The sequence below is a fragment of the Balaenoptera physalus genome (genome assembly GCF_965194825.1).
Source record: "Balaenoptera physalus genome assembly, chromosome: 15".
Lineage (NCBI taxonomy): Eukaryota > Metazoa > Chordata > Mammalia > Artiodactyla > Balaenopteridae > Balaenoptera > Balaenoptera physalus.
This window is the reverse complement of record NC_138894.1, coordinates 63320581-63343857: the sequence shown is the minus strand read 5'-3', so window position 1 is coordinate 63343857 and position 23277 is coordinate 63320581. Positions and strand designations below refer to the sequence as shown.

The 23277-nt window shown below is 37.9% G+C and overlaps 1 protein-coding gene across 8 annotated transcripts in view; it reads left to right on the top strand.

Moving 5' to 3' along the window:
* Positions 1-23277, top strand: part of EML4 (EMAP like 4) — a 159110-nt gene that overhangs the window by 134825 nt on the left and 1008 nt on the right. For 4 of the 8 annotated variants that reach the window (XM_082427669.1, XM_082427673.1, XM_082427671.1 and 1 more), the window contains 6 exons: positions 8854-8942; positions 10333-10430; positions 16646-16733; positions 17216-17314; positions 20624-20754; positions 21443-22880. In XM_082427669.1, the coding sequence (XP_082283795.1) occupies positions 8854-8942; positions 10333-10430; positions 16646-16733; positions 17216-17314; positions 20624-20754; positions 21443-21916 (979 nt within the window). In that variant the 3' untranslated portion in view covers positions 21917-22880. Of the gene's footprint in view, positions 1-8853; positions 8943-10332; positions 10431-16645; positions 16734-17215; positions 17315-18871; positions 20589-20623; positions 20755-21442; positions 22881-23277 lie in introns of those variants that run through there. The other 4 variants (XR_014254270.1, XM_082427670.1, XM_082427674.1 and 1 more) reach the window with 4 other exon arrangements.

Sequence of the window (23277 nt, the reverse complement as noted above, 5' to 3'; positions counted from 1 at the left end):
ATTCAATGCATGGCCCTAAGTGGACATAGTACTTCCTTAACATTGCTAATCCTCATATAGTAAGGAGTCTTTTTAACAGCTTTATTGAGATATCATTCATGTATCATAAAATTGACCCATTTACAGTATACAATTCAGTAGTTTTTAAGACGTTCACAGAGTTGTGCAACCTTCATCACAAGCTAATTTCAGAACACTGTCATTAACCCAAAAAGAATTCCTGTACCCATTAGCAGTCACTCCTCATTGCTCCCACCCGCTTCCAGCCCTGAGTAACTGATCTACTTTCTGTTTCTATAGGTTTGCCTATTCTGGACATTTCATATAAATAGAATTATATAATATGTGGTCATTTGTGACTAGTTTCTTTCACTTAACATAATGTTTTGAAGGTTCATCCATGTTGTATAGCATGTGTCAGCATTTCATTCCCTTTGTCACCAAATATTCCATTGTGTGGATATACCTCGAATAACCACTTGAGTTATAGTCATACATAAGTTTTTGTATGGACATATGTCTTCAGTTCTCTTGGGTATATACCAAGGAGTAGAATTAACTATGTTTAACATTTGAGGAGCTTCCAAATTGTTTTCCACAACAGCTACACCATTTTACAATTCTACCAGTAAAGTATGAGGGTTCCAATTTCTCCACATCGTCGCCAACCCTTGTTATTGCCTGTGTTTTGATTATAGCCATCCTAGTGGCCGTGAAGCACTTTTTCATTGTGGTTTTGATTTGCATTTCTCTGATGGCTAATGATGTTGAGTATCTTTTTTATGTGTTTATTGGCCACTTGTGTAGCCTCTTTAGAGAAATGTCTATTCATATCCTGTGCTCATGTTTGAATTGATTTGTCTTTTTATTGTTGAGTTGTAAGAGCTCTTTATATATTCTGGGCACAGTACCTCATCAGATACATGATTTGCAAATATTTTCTCTCATTCCAAAGGTTGTCTTTTCACTTTCTTGATGGTGACATTTGTTGCACTAAAGTTTTAAATAAAAATTACATAATTTATATAAATTTACTGTATAAAAATATAGTCCCATTTATCTATTCTTCCTCTGTCTCTTGGTCTTCAGGATTTACTCCTATGGTTTTTTCTAAGAATTTTATAGTTTTAGCTCTTACGTTTAAGTCTGTGATTCATTTTGAGTTCATCTTTGTATATGATGTGAGCTAATCTTTGTATAGATATCCAGCGTCATTCTTTTGCACGTGGATATCCAGTTGTTACAACACTCTTTGTTGAAAAGACTTTTCTTTCTGCAGTGAATCGTATTGACACCCTTGTCAAAAATCAATTGACCATAAACATACAGGTTTCTATCTGGACTCTCAGTTATATTCCATTGATCTCTCTGTCCATCCTATGCCAGTACCACAGTCTTGATTATTATAGCTTTGCAGTACGTTTTGAAATCGGGAAATGTGAGTCCTCCAACTTTGTTCTTTTTCAAGGAGGTTTTGGCTATTCAGGATCCCTTGAATTCTACATGAATTTTAAGATCAACATGTCAATTTCTACAAAGAAGCCAGCTGGCATTTTGATAAGGATTGTTTTTTCTCTTTATAGATCAATTTGGGAATGTCACTATTTTAACAGTTTAAGCCTACCAGTTTATGAACAGGAGATGTTTTACATTTATTTAGGTCTTCAGTTTTTTTCAAAGATGTTTTTAGGGTACAAATTTGCACATTTGTTAAATTACACCTAAGTATTTCATTTTTTTGGTGCCATTTTAAATGAAATTGCTTTCTCATTTTCATTTTCAGAATATTCATTGCTGGTATATGTAAATACAACTACCTTTTATATATTGATCTTTTATCGTGCACCTTTGCTGACCTATTTTCTTAGTAATAGTTTTTTTAGTGGATTCCTCAGGATTTTCTGCATACAAGGTCATGTAATCTGCAATATAGTTTTCTTCCTTTCCAGTCTGAATTGTTTTTTCTTTTTCTTGCCTAATTGTCCTGACTAGAACCTCCAGTATAATATTGAATAGAAATGGCAAGAGTGGTCATCCTGATCTTGTTCTCTATTTTAGAGGGAAAGCATTCAGCCTTTCACCATTAAGTATAATGTTAGTTGTGGGTTTTTCATAGATGCCCTTTATCCTATTGACGAATTTTCTTTCTGTTGTTGAGAATTTTTAATCATGAAAGAGTGTTGGGTTTTTCAGCTGCCTTTTCCAGTCTATTGAAATAACATGGTTTTTGTCCTTTATTAATATGGAGTATTACATTAATTGATTTTCAAATGTCTAATCAACCTTGTGTTCCAGACATAAATCCTACTTGGTCATGGCATATAATTCTTTTTATATATTACTGGATTCAGTGTGTTAGTATTTTGTTGAAGATTTTTTTCATCTATATTGTTGAGGTACATTGGTCTGTAGTTTTCTTGTGATGTCTTTGGTTTTGCCAGAGTAATACTGGCACTTCAATAAGGCTTTAAATAAGACCTGATACCTCCTAAACCGAAATGAAGCCTTAAAGCATACAAATGGATAAAAATTAGTATACACTGGTAATTGTTAATCATTAGTTATCAAAATTTTAGATTTGTTGAACCACTGACTATATAAGCCATTTAATTAATAAATTGCACTTAGGCATACCACACATTTTCAAATATAACATTCTCCAATTTTTTTAAATTTGTGTTTCTTGATGGAATTTAAAGTTCTTCATGAAGCTCACAATACATGTGAACCTGAACCGTTATGAATTTGAAAGTTTATAATCTCTGAATTATTGGTAAAATACATTCTGCTTGATTTTTCCAAGACCTCAATTAATCATCCTTTCCCTTCCTTTTTTTAATAAATATTTATTTTTATTTTTTTTAATTAATTTATTTATTTTTTGGCTGCATTGGGTCCTTGTTGCTGCACATGGGCTTCCTCTAGTTGAGGCGAGCGGGGGCTACTCTTTGTTGCAGAACGTGGGCTTCTCATTGCTTTGGCTTCTCTTACTGTGGAGCACGGGCTTCAGTAGCTGTGGCATGCGGGCTCTAGAGCGCAGGCTCAGTAGTTGTGGCACACGGGCTTAGTTGCCCCGTGGCATGTGGGATCTTCCTGGACCAGGGATTGAACCCGTGTCCCCTGCATTGGCAGGCAGATTCTCAACCACTGCGCCACTAGGGAAGTCCCTCCCTTCCTTTTTTTTGAAACTAGTTTCTCAAAAGGCACTTAATCTTTATATCACTTGCAGGCCTTAGAGAAACCACAAATATATTTGCCATCCCATCAGGATGTCAGGTGTCAGCTCAGACAAAATTCCCCAAGCAGTTTGCACAGAACTTTACTCTTTTCCTGGTTGGACCCATTTCTATTTCTAAACCACCATACACTATTTAAGAAAGGAGTTTTTGCCATAGTCATTTTATAGGCTGGTAAATGGAGGTGAGACACCCAGAGTTAGGGAAATCAATAGACTTGAAATGATGGTAGGGAGAATAAAAAGCAAAGATTAAAGTTCAAATTGTTTCAAAGAAAGAAATCCGTGGACTTGAGTCAGTATATAAAACATACTATATATAACCATATTGGAATGGAAAGGGGAGAGGGCAGACTGAGAGAGGTGACTTCAAAAGAGACCCCCAAAGTTTCTGATTTATAGTGACAGCTTTGACAAGGAAGAGCAAGCTGGGAAAATGCACCTGGTGGGCAGGAAGGTAAAAAATTTGATTTAGTTTTCGATGTGGAATCACAGAACGTTAGACCTGGAGAGACTTAAGTGATCCAGCTCCACTCATCATTTTTTTTTAAATTTTTTATAAAATTTTTAAAGGTTAGTTTTGATGATGACTGTAACCTTGGCAAACCAGCAATGTAGCTGAAGTACTGTTATCAAATTCTACTGTTGACTAGAAAGGTTCTGAGTGTAAGAAATGCTCCTTTATCTCAAAAGGGAGATGTCGAAGACATATTAGCACTAGCTGAGACTTTATTCTTAGACATAATTAAAAGAGAAAACTTCTAATTAGAAAAGAATAGCTTGTTTCCCTCTGTAATTTGATGGTGCTGAACTTGGCCCATCAGTACTCCTGAGCTCATTTCCCAGGGTGTACAGTGTCTTTGAACTCTATCAGCATGAATCTCCCTGAGTTCTGCCTTGTTATAATTGCAGTTCGGAGTCACTCTGTGCTCCTACAAGTTGTAAAGCACTAGATGCAGTGAGTGGCACAAAGAAATATTATATAAGACATGGTCCCTACCCCAAGTAGCTTATAACCTAATTAGATACTACATAAAAAGATACAGAGCATGTCATATCAGTAGTTTAGTATTACTTGCATAAACAGGCAGTAATGCTTGAAGATCAACAGAGAAATTACTGTGAGCCTGAGTGGTCAGAGTACACTTCACAGAGGAGATGGGATTGGTCCTGCCTTGATGGAGTTCTGAGATTTCGAAGAGGCAGTGAAGAGTTAGGAGCTTATATCAATCAGGAGGAATGGATTGAGCAAACACAAGAAACTATGAGCTAACTGGACTAGAACGTTCCTAAAGGCCTGTTGATTGCTAAACAGTGGAATCCAAACTTGTTTAGCCTGGCCTTTAAAGCCCATTAAAAATCTTTCCCCTCACCATTCCAGCGAGAATGGTTAAGTCGTTGTCCTTCAGATACACCTCAGCCCTTTTTGTAGTTTCTTACCTATCCCTCTCCACCTGTTTATGTCCCACCTCTCCTTGCCACATTTGATGTGATGAAATCCAAGACCACCCACATCCTCAGTGATTACTCCCTGCTCTGAAACCTCATAATCCTTAACTTGTGTCATTCATTTTACTTTAAACTATTTACCACTTTATGAACTCACTCCGTCTCCCCGGTTGGGTTATAAACGCCAGTTCTGCCCCCTTTGCTGACTTCTTTCTTCTCTAGATCCTGAATGTTAGTGTATCTCAGGCAGAGAGAGCACTTTCCATGGGATCACACCCTTCCCTGGTGTGATGTAGTGAAAAGCACAAGGGCTAGAAGCTTTATCCCGGCTCTGCCACTAACTAGTTGGTTGATGACTGGCCAAGTGTTTTGACATCATGGGATTTCAGTGTTCTTATTTGTAAAATAAGAGGGTTGAATTGGGCTTTTCTTTCCCCTGATTTTGATTTTATGTTTTTCCGATTATAAAAGCCACATTCCTATTCTTATAAGGAGAAGCTTCATAAAAGCAGTTGGGAAAAAGTTACAAACCTGCCACCCAGAGGATACACTTTATATTATGATGAATATTTTTTAACTCATATTATGAACACATATATACTCATTTAGGGACTGTAAAGTATGATACTTTCCAGCTCTGAAATCTTATGATTCTCTTCTTGCCACTAAAGAAATCAGTAAGTGTCTTTTTTAAAAAGTCATCTAGTTAATGGTGGTACTGTGTGTGGGTACTTGACTCACAAGTCAGATTAGTTTAAATATATGGCTGAAGATTTCCCATCTCTGATGCTGAGCAGTTACATTTAGAAAGATTCTTTAAGTCCTTTAGGCCCTATAGAGCCCCATAATGATTCCAAATTACCTTAAAGCAGAAGCTTGGTTTCAATGTATATACTCTGGACTAGAATGAGAATGCAATTGAGCACAGTGAAAACTTAATACTTATTTCTAGAAAATTCCCTTTGCTAAAGGATTTGTTATCCTCTCCATACTTCTGTTAAGGATAGAGGTCCTGAGCCAGAAAGTCTTTTCTCAAGGTAGAACGTAATTCATGCAGTGAAAAGGGTGGGAGCTTTAAAATTATTGCTGGGGATCCATATGGAAGTTGTATACTTTTAACAGCAAAGTTATTATTACTAAAAATTACTTGCCAAAAGTGGAAGAATTAATCTCTGATATGTAATTAAAGAAATAGAAAAAGTAGGTAGGGTTTTGTTGTTGGTTTTTTTTTTTTCTTTTTTGAGAGCTGCCATCTCTAACCAGTAAATGACTCAGAGTTTTAGGTTTCTACATATTATACCAACAGACATTCTGGGTTTTTTCATTACTTTGTTTTTTTTTTTGGCTGACTGTGCGGTGTGCAGGATCTTAGTTCCCCAACCAGGGATTGAACCCGTGCCCCCTGCAGTGGAAGCACAGAGTCCTAACCACTGGACCTCCAGGGAATTCCCTTTTTTATTACTTTTGAAGGGAGTTTTCAAAGAGATAAAATTGTTTGCAGTTTCCCTAGGAAGATTAAACTGAACTGGAAATAGTATCAGTTGAGGCTTCTCCAAAATAAAAATAGGTAATTTTAAATGCCTAAGAAAGTATAGTAAAGTTTCTATAAACTCATTAAAAACTTGAAACCTCATACCTACAGAGCGGTGCTGTGTCTCAGTGTTCTTTAGGTATGTCTTTTCACTCCACGTTGGAATATTTTGTTCCCTTACTCTGAAAAGGTGGTTCACTTGGCATCAACTTTGGCATTTCTTGGCTCTAGGAGTTCCGTGGTGGCAGCCATAAAAATTGATTAATGAATTACATTCTCAGAAGAAACCTATGATCTGTGGGTGCTGTCCAGTTGCAATAAGATATGTTCTTTATGCACCTTTTGAAGTGGAAATGATCAAACATTCAGCGCAGGGCTTCAAAGTGCCAGTTACCTGCTGATTGGCTTTTTTTTTTTTTTTTTAATATTTCTCCTGGATTTTATTTATTTATTTATTTATTTATTTATTACTGTGTTGGGTCTTCATTTCTGTGCGAGGGCTTCCTCTAGTTGTGGCAAGTGGGGGCCACTCTTCATCGCGGTACGCGGGCCTCTCACTATCGCGGCCCCTCTTGTTGCGGAGCACAGGCTCCAGACGCGCAGGCTCAGTAGTGGTGGCTCACGGGCGCAGTTGCTCCGCGGCATGTGGGATCTTCCCAGATCAGGGCTCGAACCCGTGTCCCTGCATTGGCAGGCAGATTCTCAACCACTGCGCCACCAGGGAAGCCCTGATTGGCTTTTAATAAACTCAGGTATTCACAGATAGAAGCTATTTCTCTTACCCGAGTAAAAGACAGAATTTATGAATTAGGTTAGCTATGTAGAAGTTTCAACCCGTAACTCACAAATTACTAATTCATTCATGAACATGTTTAATTAGAAAGAGATTTCAGTGATAGATAAAGAGTCGGGATCCTTTAGTTTTTTATCTTCTACCTTGAATATACGAAGGCATGTTAAGCAACATCACTAAATATTCTTTTTTTAAAAAATTCTTTTAAGCCCTTTACTGTCTCCTAAAATTTCTTTTTTTTTAAATTTATTTATTTATTTTTGGCTGTGTTGGGTCTTCATTGCAGCGAGCGGGGGCTACTCTTCATTGTGGTGTGCAGGCTTCTCATTGCAGTGGCTTCTCTCGTTGCGGAGCACGGGCTCTAGGTGCACGGGCTTCAGTAGTTGTATTGCGCAGGCCAGTAGTTGTGGCTCGTGGACTTAGTTGCTCTGCGGCATGTGGGATCTTCCCGGACCAGGGCTCGAACCCGTGTCCCCTGCATTGGCAGGTGGATTCTTAACCACTGCGCCACCAGGGAAGCCCTAATACTTCTTTTTATCTGAAGGGATAGTGGTCTCTGTCCAGATATTAGTTATAAAGCTTCAAAATTAAAAGGAACTGTTGTTATGATTGCTGTTACTGAATTTAGTGGTGGAATTTTTCCCATCTGAATAATTAGAAACAAAACTTGCTGCTCTTTTGTCCCATCCAGTTCCATGAGATTAAGAGTGATTTTATTTTTCTACTCTTGTTCCATTCTTGCCACCCCAACCACTTCTTCCTACACACTGCACTGCTGCCACGTAATTCTTGCTAAACCTTTGCATTTGTCACGTTCGAGATTATCTTCTATTTGTTCATTTGTACGTTCTATAAATGTTTATTTTAGTGCCTGATCTGAGCCAGGCAGTGCTCACCTCCAGACTCCTCCAACTAACTGCGTGTGCTGTCCATAACCTGCCCTCCTCTCCCTTATCTATCCTTTAGTTGTCCTTCCTTAATTCCCAGTCTTTGCTTTGTACCCAGTATCTCACCCTACTCTCCTGAAGCACCCACCATCTCTTCCTTCAGGTGCTCTTAGAACAGGGTCTGATAAGAGTCACTTATTCTGTAGTTGGATTTAAGTCATTGTTTTACCTGTCAAGAGGCTTTTTACATTTTGACTTTTCCTGTAAGTGTGAATGAAGAACTGTTTTTCAAAGAACTTAGAGCTTGCATGTGCAGGTGTTGGGGGTACTGGAGAGGAGGAGTGCCCCCCTGCTGGTCCCTTTGAACTCTCACCAGATGAATGGCCCTCTGCCTTTCCCTCCCACCATCATTCTGTCCGTGCTCCTTCCCACCTCCGTGGCAGTGCAGCTGTCACTCCTCCTGCCTCAACTGCCTCTACTTCTTTCCCTCAACATTCAGCTCAACTCATATTCTACATCCTCCCTAAAGGTTTTTCTCTGTCTGCTATTCATTTCCCTTCTGTGAGTTCTTCTGCTATATGTAGTCACCATCAGTGAGATTGGCACTTAATCGTTCTTTGTTTTAATTGGCTCATTTCCTTTTTCCTGGCTGTAGTGTAATCTTCAAGAACACTGATAATCCTGTCATTTTCTATTTGGACAGTGCCTCGCAAAGAGACACCATTGGCATTCAGTGAATACCTAAATAGAAATGAGAACATGCCTAGGCCCGTATAAGTATATTTATATTGTATCTCGCAACATTTTGCACTCATCCTTCGTTAGAAAAGGGAAACATGTCCAGCTTAAGGGCATTATTAGAATTTCTTTATTAAAAGGAAGAAAAAGTCAGCAACCTTTTTTTTTTTCTATAAATGCTAATATCTGAGAAAATTTTTGATTTTTTACTTCTTAACAGGTGGTTTGTTCTGGATGCAGAAACCAGAGATCTAGTTTCTATCCACACAGACGGGAATGAACAGCTCTCTGTGATGCGCTACTCATTAGGTAGGCAGATTTACTCCCACTCCTGGCATTGACAGCATTTCTCTGTAATTGCATACTTTCACTTCCAGTAAAGCTGACTACTTTTTTCTCTACTTTCTGGAGTTGTTAAGTATTGAATATGTTTCCCCCAACATTAGATTAAATTCTGCTGCAGGAAACAGCAAAAGATCTGCTAAAGTTAAACAACATTCTAAATCATCAAGCAAACATAAATTTAGAACAAACTGTTACAACTGCATTTGCAATTGAAAACAGAATACAGTGCAATCAAATCCCATTTTTTTGGAACTACAAATACTTAGAACTTTGAATAGGTACTGTACTAGGCTGAATGTTAATCTATTTAGCAACCTTTTCTTTGTATATAAGATAATAGAAAATAAATAATAATAATATTCAAAATATACAAATTTTATAGGCCCTTCAAGTGCTTTAAAATCTAGTTTGATTTTTACTGGTTACATAGCAATGATTGGTCTGTTAATTAGATAAAATACTCAGCAACTGATGAATTTGATCAATTCGTTTAGCTACTTCTTTTCATACTTTATTCAAAATGTTAATTAAGTTTCCATGATAGTTGGTTCCTTTTTCCTGCTATTAATATGGTTTTGAGCCACATAATTCTTCCCTGGAGTTAGTTCGAGTGACATTTTCTTATATTCAAAAATATATTCCAGTAGTTGTTGGATCAGTGTGGAGTCCAAATGATCTTTTTGATTTCTTCTAAGTCATTTCAGAGGAAGCTCAGAATGCTATTCTCTGTGTTGAACAAGGAAGGAAAAGTATTTGCTTCAAGCTGTAAGCTTGGCAAGAGTTGTCTTGAAGCAGAAAAGGTTTTCTCTCTTGGTTTGGCTTTTTTCAATGCTGTAATAGCAAATAACTACTGTAGATGTAGCATTTAAAACCCAAAGATCAAATGGACTTTATTGACCATCTGTTACGTGGTGAGTACAGTGGTCCTTTGTGAGAGAACATGGTCCTTTCCCAAGAGAGTGGACCCTGTAGTTGGAGAGATCATATGTCCTCAGCTGAAATGAGCAATTGTACACTCAGCTTGCCATATGAATACTGTATACTTAGACCCATAAAAGTAGGTTAACCTCCCTAGGGCCAGTCTGTCGCTAACTAGGAGGAGATGAGACTAAGGGAAGAGTCCAAGACCCGTGAGCATTTCCAAGAAGGGATTGTGTACTCAACCAGATGACCATTTGGTTTTCAAGTATGTTTAGTGATGGAAGGAGTCATTCATTAAACACCGAAGAATAATTAAGTTGATGAGATTTAACAACATTTGTAAAATATCATTTGGTGTAGGTCCAGTAAAGTGACAGTAAATAAACCTATCGATGTATTTCTATAATCAACATTTTTTCCTGTTTCATTCCAGATGGCACCTTCCTGGCTGTGGGATCTCATGACAACTTTATTTACCTCTATGTAGTCTCAGAAAATGGAAGAAAGTACAGCAGACATGGAAAGTGCACTGTAAGTAGTGAAGTAAATCTATAAAATTGTTGGAAAATTTTACTTCTGTAAAAAGAGAGTTAAATGTTTACATTGATGTATCACCTTTAAACTTAGCAGATTTAAAATTTAATCTCTATCTTTGAAACTGAAATTACCTGACAGTAGAATCTTGCAGTTCCCTGTATGCTCTAGAAAGGTTTCTCCTTTGATGAGAGTTTAATATTGTTACCTCTCTCTCTCTGACTACTAGTTTTAATGCAGTTTCTTAAATCAAAGCTATTTCCTTAGGAAATCCTTAGAAAATAACGCTTTTTTAAAATGGAGTGAGTCAGAAATGGAAGGGTATCTCTAACATTTTAATCTCAGTGTCCCATGATCCTGCCCATCCTTGACACTCCGCAATTTCCTAGGTGACCTCTCTAGCACTAAACATAATTTATATGGAGATTTGTCTGTATTAAGAGAATTAATAGAAGCATATTTCCTTTAATTTACTGCATTTCTGATTGATTAGTTTATCATTTTAAGATGAAGATTAGATTCAATTCTAGACATAGTGAGTACTTATCTTATGGCAGGCAGTCTGCTAACTAGGGTAATGTTCTAGGCACTGGGGATATACATAAGATTTGCTCATTGTCCTCAAAAAGTACACATTCAAGCTGATAACAGGATGAGAAAGGCAGGAGATATAGCATAGTGGTTAAGGGCATAAACTTGGGATCAGACTACCTGGATTTTAACTCTTGTTTCACCACCCACAAATGTGACCTTGGGCAAGTTATTTAAACCTTCTACTTCAGTCTTCTCATCTGTAAAGTGAAGATAGTAGTACTTTCTACTTCACTGGATTAAAACAAGTTAAGGCATATAAAATACTTACAGTAGTGCTTGGCAAGTAAGAAGTACTCAGTATATGTTAACTATGAATTTACAGAAAATGAGGTAGTTTGGTATCTATATTACCAGTCAATTTAGGATTAGCAAATTACTTGATGAATTAGTGGCACAGATCCTTTAACAGTCTTTTTTTAAAAAATATTTATTTATTTATTTATTTTTTTTTTGGCTGCGTCGGGTCTTGGTTGCAGTGTGCGGGCTTCTCTCTAGTTGCGGTACGCAGGCTTCTCTCTGGTTGTGGTGTGCAGGCTTCTCTCTAGTTGTGGCACGTGGGCTCTGTAGTTGCGGCACACGGGCTCTGTAGTTGTGGCACGTGGGCTCAGTTACCCTGCAGCATGTAAGTTCTTAGTTCCCCTACCAGGGATTGAACCAGCATCCCCAGCATTGGAAGATGGATTCTTAACCACTGGACCACCAGGGAAATCCCCCTTTAACAGTTTTTATCACAAAAGAGTTTTAGGGGAATGAATAAAAGAATGAATTTTTAAAAGTATATACATAAGTAAAACCCAGGCCATTTTCTATTCAGAGAAGAGACTTACTGCTTTTTTTTTGTTTATTTGCTTTTTGCTTTTTTGGGGGGGGGGGTGTATTTTGTACCATGTGCTAAAACCAGCCTATAAACTGATCTACAAGCAACCTTATAGTTTTATAATTTATCCAAAATATTTTTATTTACTTTGACAAAAATTATGAATCAGTATCCATTAATTTATTTAAATACATCTTTTAATCGATTTATTATCTTAATATTTGGGAATAGTAGTATAATAGTGCCTCATTGTACAACATGATCAAATGAAATATTCCACTGAAAGGAATTTTCAGATTACTTAAGTTTACCCTACCAGGCACCAAATTTTTCTTAATTATTTTTTACCCCAACCTTTTTAAAAAGTCCATGTCTTAATAAACAGAGCATTATCAAATATAATTTAATCTTGTGGAATCATAAAATTTTACAGGTCGCACTATAGCACTTAACTTAGCTCAGCTCTCATTTTACGGATGAAGAGACTGAGTTTCAGAGAAGATAAATGGCTTGTCCTTGGTCACATCTTGACATAGTGGCAGATCTGGGGCCTGAACCCTGTTCTCCTAACTCTTAGTAGAGCAGACTTCCCAAGATACAAAAAGGCCTCAGATTTTTCAATGTGTATATCAGTGTACTGTGCTTTTAGAGTACAGCAACTGATGCAGAAAGGAAAGAGCAGTGTTGGACACTGGATAATGAGACGACCTTGGAAGTGTTGAGAATTGCCAAGTTTATCAATTTCATGACACTTTGCCTTCTCCAGTTAGGCAGCTTTTATCTTTAGAGCATATGAAGTATTATTATGAAATATCTTCAGGAACTGTTAAAGCTTATAGTACTCTTTGCGGCTGTAATGAAAGGCTCAGCTACTCTGCTTTTCTAATTATCTTCTGTTCTGTGCTTTGCTTCCAGCTCTCACTTCTCCTTGCTGTCTGCTTCCACCAGCTGGTCTTATAGTCTCATATTAACTCCTTTTATCTGTTGTCTGCTATGATACAGGACAGACAAAACTGGGTTAATGCTGGCTCTGCTGCTTACTAGTTTGCAACTTTAGGCAAGTTAATTAACTTCTCTGAGTCTTAATTTTATTATCTTAAAACTGGAGATTATAATAGTTCCTACTTTTATAGGATTGTTGTAAAGATTAAAATGTGGCAACTGGACCTACTCTCAGAGTTCCAGATACAAATGCTGTTTTCTATTTTGTTTCCAATATTTCCTGTTACTAGTTAACATTTAAGTGACGCTATAGCTTCAGAAACATACTGGGCTTAGAACTTTAGGAAGTGTCCCTCTAATAAAGTGTAACCAAGCAGTTGAAACTGTCCCTGAGTGCCAGCGTAATAGCTTTGTGTTTGACTCCAATTCCTGTATACCTTTTAACACTGCTACTCAAAGATCTTAGCCCAGGAGATGGAGTGTAATGAAGTTGCAGTGGTATACTAAAAAGCATTACAAAGTCTGTTAGAATAGGCAAGAAGTGCTGGTAAAATAAGTGTTTTTTGGTCAGGATTTTGGTGAATGAAAATATATATAAAGAAGAGAAGAGTAAAAGACTTTTAAAACTGTCTACCTAGAAATCTCCAAGAAAATTACCCATAAAACTAATGCAGTAGGTATTTCAATATTACCATAACAGTTAGGAATTATATTGCAATACTTGGTGGCTTCAACAAATGAGGGATGTGTTCCCATTTAAAAGAAGTCATCAGGGACTCCGGGTCCTTCTTTCTTGCTACTCCATCATCCTCAATAAGGTGCTGCTGGAATTCCAGTCATCCCGTCCTAGTTCTAGGGGGACAGAGCAAGGGGGAAAAAGACACTCTTCCTCCTAAGTCGATTTTTAAAGTTTTCTTGGAAGCCCCACTCAGTGACTTCTGCCACCCATAGCTGCAAAAGAGATTAGGAAATAACAGTGTTTTAGCTGGGCACTTAAGAGAATGTGGAATGGATAAACTATGCTCTACAGATCTACAGTCTAAAGATCGCATTGGGTAGGCTACACTCTACAGTCTACACTCTAAAGGTCAGCTTTCTCTCACACCAGCAAAGCACGTCAAAAATGTGATGGGAAAAAAATCCTAATTGCAGTAGTAACAAAAAACTGTAGATGCTTTGAGAATAGACCTAGCAAGAAAAGCACAGGAAGCTATGTGAAACATGGCTGAAACACAAACTAAGAAATGAAAAAATAGACATAACATATTTCTAGAAGAAAAGACTTCATAAACATGTCTGTTCTCTACAAACTATTCTCTAAATTTGATGCACTTACTTAAATTTTCAGCACAATGTTTATGAGCTTGATAAAATGGTTCTAAAGTTCATCTGAAATTTTCCTCATACCACGAACTATCACAGTTGGCTGGGAATAGGCAGATAGACTAATGGAACAGAAAAGAGAGTCCAAAAACAAATCTCTGTTTATATGGAAATTTACTAGATAATAAAAGGTATTTCAAATCAGTAGAGAGACAATGGACTCTTCTCAGCCTGCATTGTCCAGCATCACAGCTACTAACCACAACTTTGTTTACGAAATTAAATACAATTCAGTTTCCTGGGAGCACTGGCCACATTTTGAGTACTCAGAAGCCACAGGTGGCTAGTTACTTCTGCATTGGACTGTGCAGATACACATTTTCATCACTGCAGAAAGGTCCATTGGATGTCACTGCCCTAGAGGGTGAGGGGACACCCGGATACCTACTTAGGAAAAAAGTTAGTGCCCTAACTCAAGGCCTCGGTACTTGTTTGAAAACTCCTCAGGTAATATTAATATACAGCCACGGTTGCAAACCACTGAGGCACATGATGACCTTCCATGTGATTAACAAAGATTCAGCTGAGATATTTCTTATTTTTCCAGAGTTATTCTTAGGCACCATCACTTGTGATTGTTATTGTGGTTACACCATTCAGCTGCTTAAAGGCAGTGATGAAAGTACCAGCTTAAGAGTACTCTCCTGTTTCTGTTCAGCGAGGTGTACTTTTTGCTCCCAACTGTGTCTGTGCCTGTGGGGTGACGTTTGAGGGTGTTTCCCCCCAAGTTTTGTATGTACCCTTCGTGGCCTAAGAGTTGGGTGAGACAAGGACACTCTGAGGTGGTTCTGGGAAGGCGCACCATAGACTCCCGACAGACAGTTGCATCTAATCTTTTCTTTGCTTATTTATTGGACTCCGTATCAGCGAAAAAATACTCACTTTGTATTCCAATATAAATTGATAACTTCCCCCAAGGTCTTTGCTAAATTTGGGGGCTTTTCCTACTCGAGTTCTTTTTGAGAATACTTTATATTGATTTACCATCTAAATATGTTGTGTCCAACACAGATACGAATTACATCAATGTTATGTATCCATACATTGCTTTTGATGCTTTTCTAAATAATGCTATTAAAGTCTTTTCACAAAGATTCAAACACTTTGCCATGATTAATCTGGTTAAATCCTTCATTCATGTAGCACCAGTTTTCTTACCTTAGAAGCCTGGCTTCTCTAGATTCCAGAGCCAGGCATCAGATCCATGAACACTATGAAAAAGATCTGTGTGAACCCCACCCTCCTGCCATATTCAGAAAATACCCAAGAACCGCATGTGTCTTTCTGGCATTGAAATTGATTTCTTGTTAAGTTGGGAGGTCTCCCACATGCCTAGCAAGTGACTCCCAACCTGTTTGCTGACATACCCAGCTAATCTCCAGTGACTTCAGGAAGTTTTACAGGGTCTCAAATTCACATAATTTAAATTCATTTAAATGTATAAATGTGGGTATTTGCCATGCAGCACTTTGGTGGAGATATAGCTCCAGAGAGGTTTTAGGATATGTCATTTGATTTCAGAAGGCTACTGGAATGATTAAAATACTTTGTGAAAATCATTGAAAACTATACCTAAGGTATTCTGAATTTATTAACTTTAAAAATAAAAACGATGTGAGCAGAAAGCTAGTAATTCAAAAAGTACAATTGAAATTAAATGTTTTAATACAGAGTGCAGGAGATAAAAGTGATTTTTGAGGCTCTGTCAGCTTTGGTGTAAACTGTAAGACCTGTGTGATTTATCTGCAGTAGTTTATTGGAAATAATCAAATGCTTACATGTGAAGCCAACAAAATATGGCATTTGGTAATTTTTTGTTTGAATTCCCGGTGTTAGTAAAACCTAAGCAGAAAAAGATCACTGTCCTCTTGTTTAAGGAGTCAGATGATTATTGGATCCAGCTGTTTGGAGGGAGTATGATGTTGGATAACTTTTCCCCAAAAATATTCTTTGGAGATAGGAGTTTTTTTAGGAGACCTCCATGTGCCATGGGTACTGAAGAAGCAGCCCAGGAAAACTGTGCTCTTTTTGTACACAACATGGAACCAATACTTCATTATCAGAAAGGAAGTCACTCTAATTAGGGACACTAGTGACTTGAAATAAGGCCCGAGGTTGTGGTATCTGTTTCAGTGTCTTTTAAGAGACTGTCTTTCTTGGAAGTGTAGCACAGGTAGTACTTGGTGCTGGTATCAAAATGGAGAGACCAGCAGGATACTCTCACGTTCCAAGTGCTTATCGTTTCCGCTGTGGTCAGACCTCTTTAGTTCCACAGTTCTAGCTCCCAACAAGATAGTGTGAAAAAGAACCAAAGACCTGTTCTGAGCCCTGTTCAGTTCCAGAGGCCGTGGTACTGCTCTCTCTACTTCAGGAATTCCCAGTGAATGGCTACTCAGAAGACAGGACTGGCTACTATGAGACTATTTATCATTCAGAACTCTAAATGCTTTCTAATAGTTGATGTGTTCCTTCCTAGGGACATTCCAGCTATATCACACACCTTGACTGGTCTCCAGACAACAAGTACATAATGTCTAACTCGGGAGACTATGAGATCCTGTACTGTAAGTATGAATGCTCACATACGGCTGAGATGTGCCCGTCAGGGGCAGTAAAGAGCAGGCTGCGTGGCATCTGAATTGCGCAGCTACTGCACGCTGGCCCCTCTGACCTGAAGAAGCACGTGCCACTCGGAGCTGGCTAAGGAATGAGAATCTCACAGTAATGAGTTCACTTAAATGTCATGAGAAATTATTCAGGGGGACTGATCCTGCTCTGAATGGTTCTGTATTTAACAGCTTTTCCTGGAGGCAGGAAGGAGTACAATGCATGGGCATTTATGCTTTTTAAAGAAAAAACAACTTCAGTGGGAAACAGTTTATAGTTCTATAAACCGTGTTAAACACTTCCTTTTCAACTGTGTCTTAATATTTTCAGTGTATGGATTATAAATACAAGTAAACGTGGCTAGTTTGAGTCAAGGTGCATTTTCAAATACATTTGTACACAAGCACTATGATTATACTTCCTGTTTCTAAATTTAAAGGGGACATTCCAAATGGCTGCAAACTAATCAGGAATCGATCAGATTGTAAGGACATCGATTGGACGACATACACCTGTGTGCTAGGCTTTCAAGTCTTTGGTAAGGACATTGCACTTGATGGGAAAAGGCAATTTGTGGTGTTTTTATGTATAATACTTAAATTTCTAAATGAAAAATAGTCTACATGTGTTTTTTTTTTTTTTTTAAAGATTTATTTATTGATTGATTGATTGATTGATTGTTATGTTGGGTCTTCGTTTCTGTGCTAGGGCTTTCTCTAGTTGCGGCAAGTGGGGGCCACTCTTCATCGCAGTGCGCGGGCCTCTCACTATCGTGGCCTCTCTTGTTGCGGAGCACAGGCTCCAGACGCGCAGGCTCAGTAGTTGTGGCTCACGGGCCTAGTTGCTCCGTGGCATGTGGGATCTTCCCGGACCAGGGCTCGAACCCGTGTCCCCTGCATTGGCAGGCAGATTCTCAACCACTGCGCCACCAGGGAAGCCCCTACATGTGTTTTTTTCAATTTATTTTTTATTGAAGTATAGTTGAATTACGATGTTGTGTTAATTTCTGCTGTACAGCAAAGTGATTCAGTTATACATACATATACATACTTTTTCATATTCTTTTCCATTATGGTTTATCACAGGACATTGAATATAGTTCCCTGTGCTATAGGACCTTGTAGTTTATCCATTCTGTATATACCAGTTTGCATCTGCTAACCCCAAACTCCCAATCCAACCCTCCCCCACCCTCCTCCCCCTTGGCAACCACCAGTCTGTTCTCTATGTCCCTGATTCTGTTTTTTTGTTTTTTTTTTTTAATAAAGATGCAGAGTGTATTTTTTTTTAAATATCTTTTTTGGAGTATAATTGCTTTACAATGTTGTGTTAGTTTCTGCTGTATAACAAAGTGAATCACCTATACGTACACATATATCCCCGGATCTCCTCCCTCTTGCGTCTCCCTCCCACCCTCCCTATCCCACCCCTCTAGGTGGTCACAAAGTACCCAGCTGATCTCCCTGTGCTGTGTGGCTGCTTCCCACTAGCTATTTTACATTTGGTAGTGTATATATGTCTATGCCACTCTCTCACTCCTGTTTCATAGATAAGTTCATTTGTGTCATATTTTAGATTCCACATATAAGTGCTATCATATAGTATGTCTTTCTGACTCACTTCACTTAGTACTCTTTAGTGTTATCACTATTAATGCACAGTTCAGAGAAGCTGAATGTATTAGGATTGAACCAATATGAGGTTTGTTCTCTGCAGAATTCAGCAGACTTTTGGTCCCCAATAAATATGAAAGACAATTAAAAAGGAAAGGCATTTACATAATAGTATAGATTGCCTTTCAGTTTTTTCCTCCAAGTGAAAATTGAAGCTTTCAAATTTGTAAAGGCATTTTCAAAATAACAGCTTTATTGAGATACCATTCACATACCATATAATTCACCTATTTAAAGTGCACAATTTGGTGGTTTTAGCATATTCATAGGATTGTGCACCCGTCATCACTATCTAATTTTAGAACATTTTCATTACCCCAAAAAGAAGCTCTGCCCATTAGCAGTCACTCCCTCCCTCCCCCTTCCACAACCTCCCAGCAACCACTGATCTTCTTTCTTTTTCTAATGATTTGCATATTCAGGACAGTTCATATAAATGGAATCATGTACTATGTGATCCATCGAAACTGACTTCTTTCCTTTAGCACCGGATGTTCAAGGTTCATCATGTTGTAGCACGTATCAGTACTTCACTTTATGGCTGAGTAACATCCTTTTGTATGGCTATACCACGTTCTGTTTATCATCAGTTGATGGACACTTAGGTTGTTTCCACTTTTATTATAAATAATGCTGCTATGAACAGTTTTCGTGTAGACATGTTTTCATTCTCTTGGGTTATACCTAGGAGTGGAATTGCAGGGTCAAATGGTAACTCTGTGTATAACCTTTTGAGGAACTGCCAGACTGTTTTCCTAAGTGGCTGCACCATTTACATTGCCACCAGCAGTGTATGAGGGTTCTGTTTTTCCACATCATTGTCAACAGTTGTTATTCTTTTGCATGTGGGTGTCCAATTATCCCAGTACCATTTATTGACATATAAAGACATTTTTAGTAGACATTATTTAAAGATAAAGTGTGGAGATCATTCCTAATCTTATGTTTTGGACATTTCTAGAACTCTGTCCTTTGACAGTTTTCTCAGTCTTTGCCAATCTGTAGGAATCCTTCTGAGAAAGTTAGGATTAAAAAGAGATGTTATACTCAGTAATTAGAATATTGGATAGGGATGTGGCACCAGTACCTAAAGCAATTCCCAAAATATTAGGTATTTTTCCTTTAACAGTGTATCTCTGCCTTCTGAAAAGTTGGACTCTCTCCTCCACTCTCATGGTAGATCTGAACATTTCTTTATGCTGTGTGCATTAGAAAAATAATCCATTATGGGTACTTGTTCTAAATACAGCTGCTGCTGAGATGAAGAAGCCTACCAGGCTTGGAAGAAATTAAAACAAAATAACCCTGACTAGTCCATAAACAAATTCATTATTCTGGGTGAAGCTGAAGCAGTGGCCAATAGCTAGTAACTTACCTTGTTATTTTAGTGAAACAAACAATATTTAATTTACTTATTAAGAGATGTCAGTCAAGAAGTGTTTCATCTTTAGTGAATTTACCAAAAAAAAATTGTTCTCTAGAGCAGTACTGAACTACAGGAGGCCAGCATCTCAACTGTTACATATTGTATATTTTTAGTCTAGTAGAGGTTTGTGCTAATTATGTTGAACATGACCACCAGTGCCTCATAATGATTCAGAATAATTAAATTTGCTGTGTCGATCTTTGGACATAAGTAATAGTTTATGGAAACTCCTATGGATAACATGATAGACCTAGTGGATGGCCTGTACATTTCCATTAAGAAAGAATCTCTATGAGGTTTTTTTTTAAGTGCCTGCCTGAAAGGGAACAGAGTCCACTCTGAAGAATTAATGCTGTGGCATTGTTTCTGCACTTTGCTACAGAAATAACTGAGAATTTCCCCTCCAACTAGAAACTTTAAACAGGAGGAGCTTATTGTCAAGGTGAGACAAGCTGAAACTAAAATTATTTATTAGCACCACCTGCTGGTTACTAGTGAGTATTTTTGAATCTTAAAGTTTTAAGTCTTAAATTTTCCATCTTGAGGTTATTTCAGTTTATTATTAGATTATGGATAAAATTTCATCATTTGAATGAAGTATTAAGCCACTAAGAAATCTTTAAGGGAAATTTAGCAGCTAAGAGTTTGAACAGGGATGAAAATTAAGATTCTAAAATAAACACACGTAGCATGGCAGTTGTATTTTTCAGGCTAATTTTTCTACACCCCCCATGTTTCCATATCAAAGGTGTCTGGCCAGAAGGATCTGATGGGACAGATATCAATGCACTCGTGCGATCCCACAATAGAAAGGTGATAGCTGTTGCTGATGACTTTTGCAAAGTCCATCTGTTTCAGTATCCCTGCTCCAAAGCAAAGGTAAAATCAACTTAATAAAAACTAGTGTTTGTTATAGGGCCTTTTGTTTGGGGATAATTTTTGTTTGGGGATATATTGTGTCAATGGTGGGAAGATACTCATAGGGTTACTAATTACTGCCTGTGATACTACAGTGCATGGGCGGAGGGAATAGGGCCATCTGTAAGCATCCAAGCAGGCAGTGCTTGTCTTTTCCTTCCTCATTAAGGTAAAGGAGAAGACAGAGAAGCCACTTGATGGTGTTTTATTCATTTTTGTTTATTGTCCTTTTTTTTTTTCATTTTGATACCTTGGCAGTTTTAAATTTCTTCTAAACATATTAAAATATTTTATTTTTGGTACATGATCAACATTATGACTCCTAAATCATGTATAATCTTTCCAACCTAGTAAATTCTCCCCTAGCCATCTCAGTAGAATAGTCACTAATAAACTCTAACAAGTATGCAGAAGACATTTTTTTTACAGTCTGAAAGTACAGCTGTCCAATTACTTTGTTTCTCCCATATAAATAGGTATTAAAAGGAAATCACTGCTAGCTTTATTCCTCAGAGTCAATGACTTGTGGTTTTGATCTGAATTACCTGTTTCACAAACTGAATGAGCTCCCTAACCTAGTCACCTCCATTGCTGTAAGTAGGCATGTGAAGAATGAGTTTAATTTTCCTATCTGATTTATTTCATGTAGGCTCCCAGTCACAAGTACAGTGCCCACAGCAGCCATGTCACCAATGTCAGTTTTACTCATAATGACAGTCACCTGATTTCAACTGGTGGAAAAGACATGAGCATCATTCAGTGGAAACTTGTGGAAAAGTTATCTTTGCCTCAAAATGAGATTGTAGCTGATACCGCGCTCACCAAAGCCCCCGTCTCTTCCACTGAAAGTGTCATGCAGTCAGATGCTCCCACACCACCTCCTTCCCAGCCCGGGAACGAGACAGCTGAAGAAGAGAGCAGGATAAGCAGCTCTCCCACGCTTCTGGAGAACAGCCTGGGGCAGACTGCGGGGCCCAGCGAAGACCACAGTGAGGAGCAGAGTGAGGGGGGCAGCGAAGACCTCGGTGAGCCTGCTTGTGAAGAGCCAGCGCCCGAGATGAGCGAGGGGCGGAGCGCAGGCGCTCTTCCCGGGGACCAGCGAGACCCTTCACCCCTGCCCTAACGCCAGGACTTCAGTGCGGCTCGCTTTTTCCTTCAACTGCATGATGTGCTCTTGCGATAAAGTTCAGATAACAGGCCAGAAGTGATGGAGAATCACTATTGATGGAGATTTTGGTTTCCACGTAATCTGTTTTCAATAGTCTTATCTTCCGTCTCTTAAATGCAGTCGACCTAAAGGTTCGGTTTGATGTGTGCTGAAAATTAACCAAACTTAATAGTAGGAAAAGACTGAAACATTAATTGTGTCTCAGAAATTACTGTGTACGTGAGTGGTATGATGTTAATACTGGAAACAAAAACAGCGGTCGTATAGATTTTAAATAAACCCCTCATTATCTGAGCAGGTTTTCTTCAGGAACAACCAGAGGCATCACAAACACTGTTACTCATCTGCTGGCTCAGACTGCTACCTTTTTTTTTTTTTTCCCTGATGCTGAAAATCAGAAAAACAAAACAAAAACCAAAAAAAAACCTTCTCTTACTGAGATTCCCTCCCACCCCAAATGTCTAGTGGAAATTTTTTAGTCAAGAAAAACTTCATTAGTGCCATGAGCAGTGGTGTTGCCTTCTTAAATAATAACACCCTTTTCTTACATAGCCAGCAGATATCCAGATGTGCTTGTTAGTCTACCATGTAGGTGCTGCCTTTTCTAAGTCAGAGTGAGGAACAGTCCCTTAATTTCCTGTGCGCAAATCTATTTTATCTTAGAACTAAGAAAGCAGTGGTTTGTTAAAGAGCTTTTAATGTATATTAAACCATTGATACTCCGAAATAATGGATTCCTCCAAGGATTCCTTTACTGGCCTAAACATTTTCAAATGTTTGGCGTTCAAGTGAGTGAACAGAAGAAACCGCACGCCTATAAAATTAAACTTGGCTAATCTTAGCTTAGCCTTCATCATAATTTGCTCCTTCAATAACAGAAATATTAATAAAGTTTAAATGATTGAATTGGTGCTTGAAATTCACTGGTTTAGTTGTAATTTTTATACAGATTATTGAGGGATAAAATACTCAACAAATTGCAAATTCTTTTTTATGTAAGTGTGAATAACAGTCAGGCATTTTTTATAAATTGCATACTTAACAGACCTGCTACACACAGTGATTTTTCTCTGGTGGAGTTGCTTTAAGCCTTGCAATTCTGATGTGGCTATCCTCTGCTGTTTGGGGGCAGTGCATGTGTTATTATGCATTGGATAGTTGTTTTTTTAAGTTTTGTCAGATTATGTTTTTCTTAAGTATGTGTTTCCTATTTTCAAAATAATTACTGACAAATATGCATTTCCTATATATTTGTTTATACTTTGATTATAAAAAGACTTATTTTTTAACTTGCAATGTTTTGATATCTTTTTTTT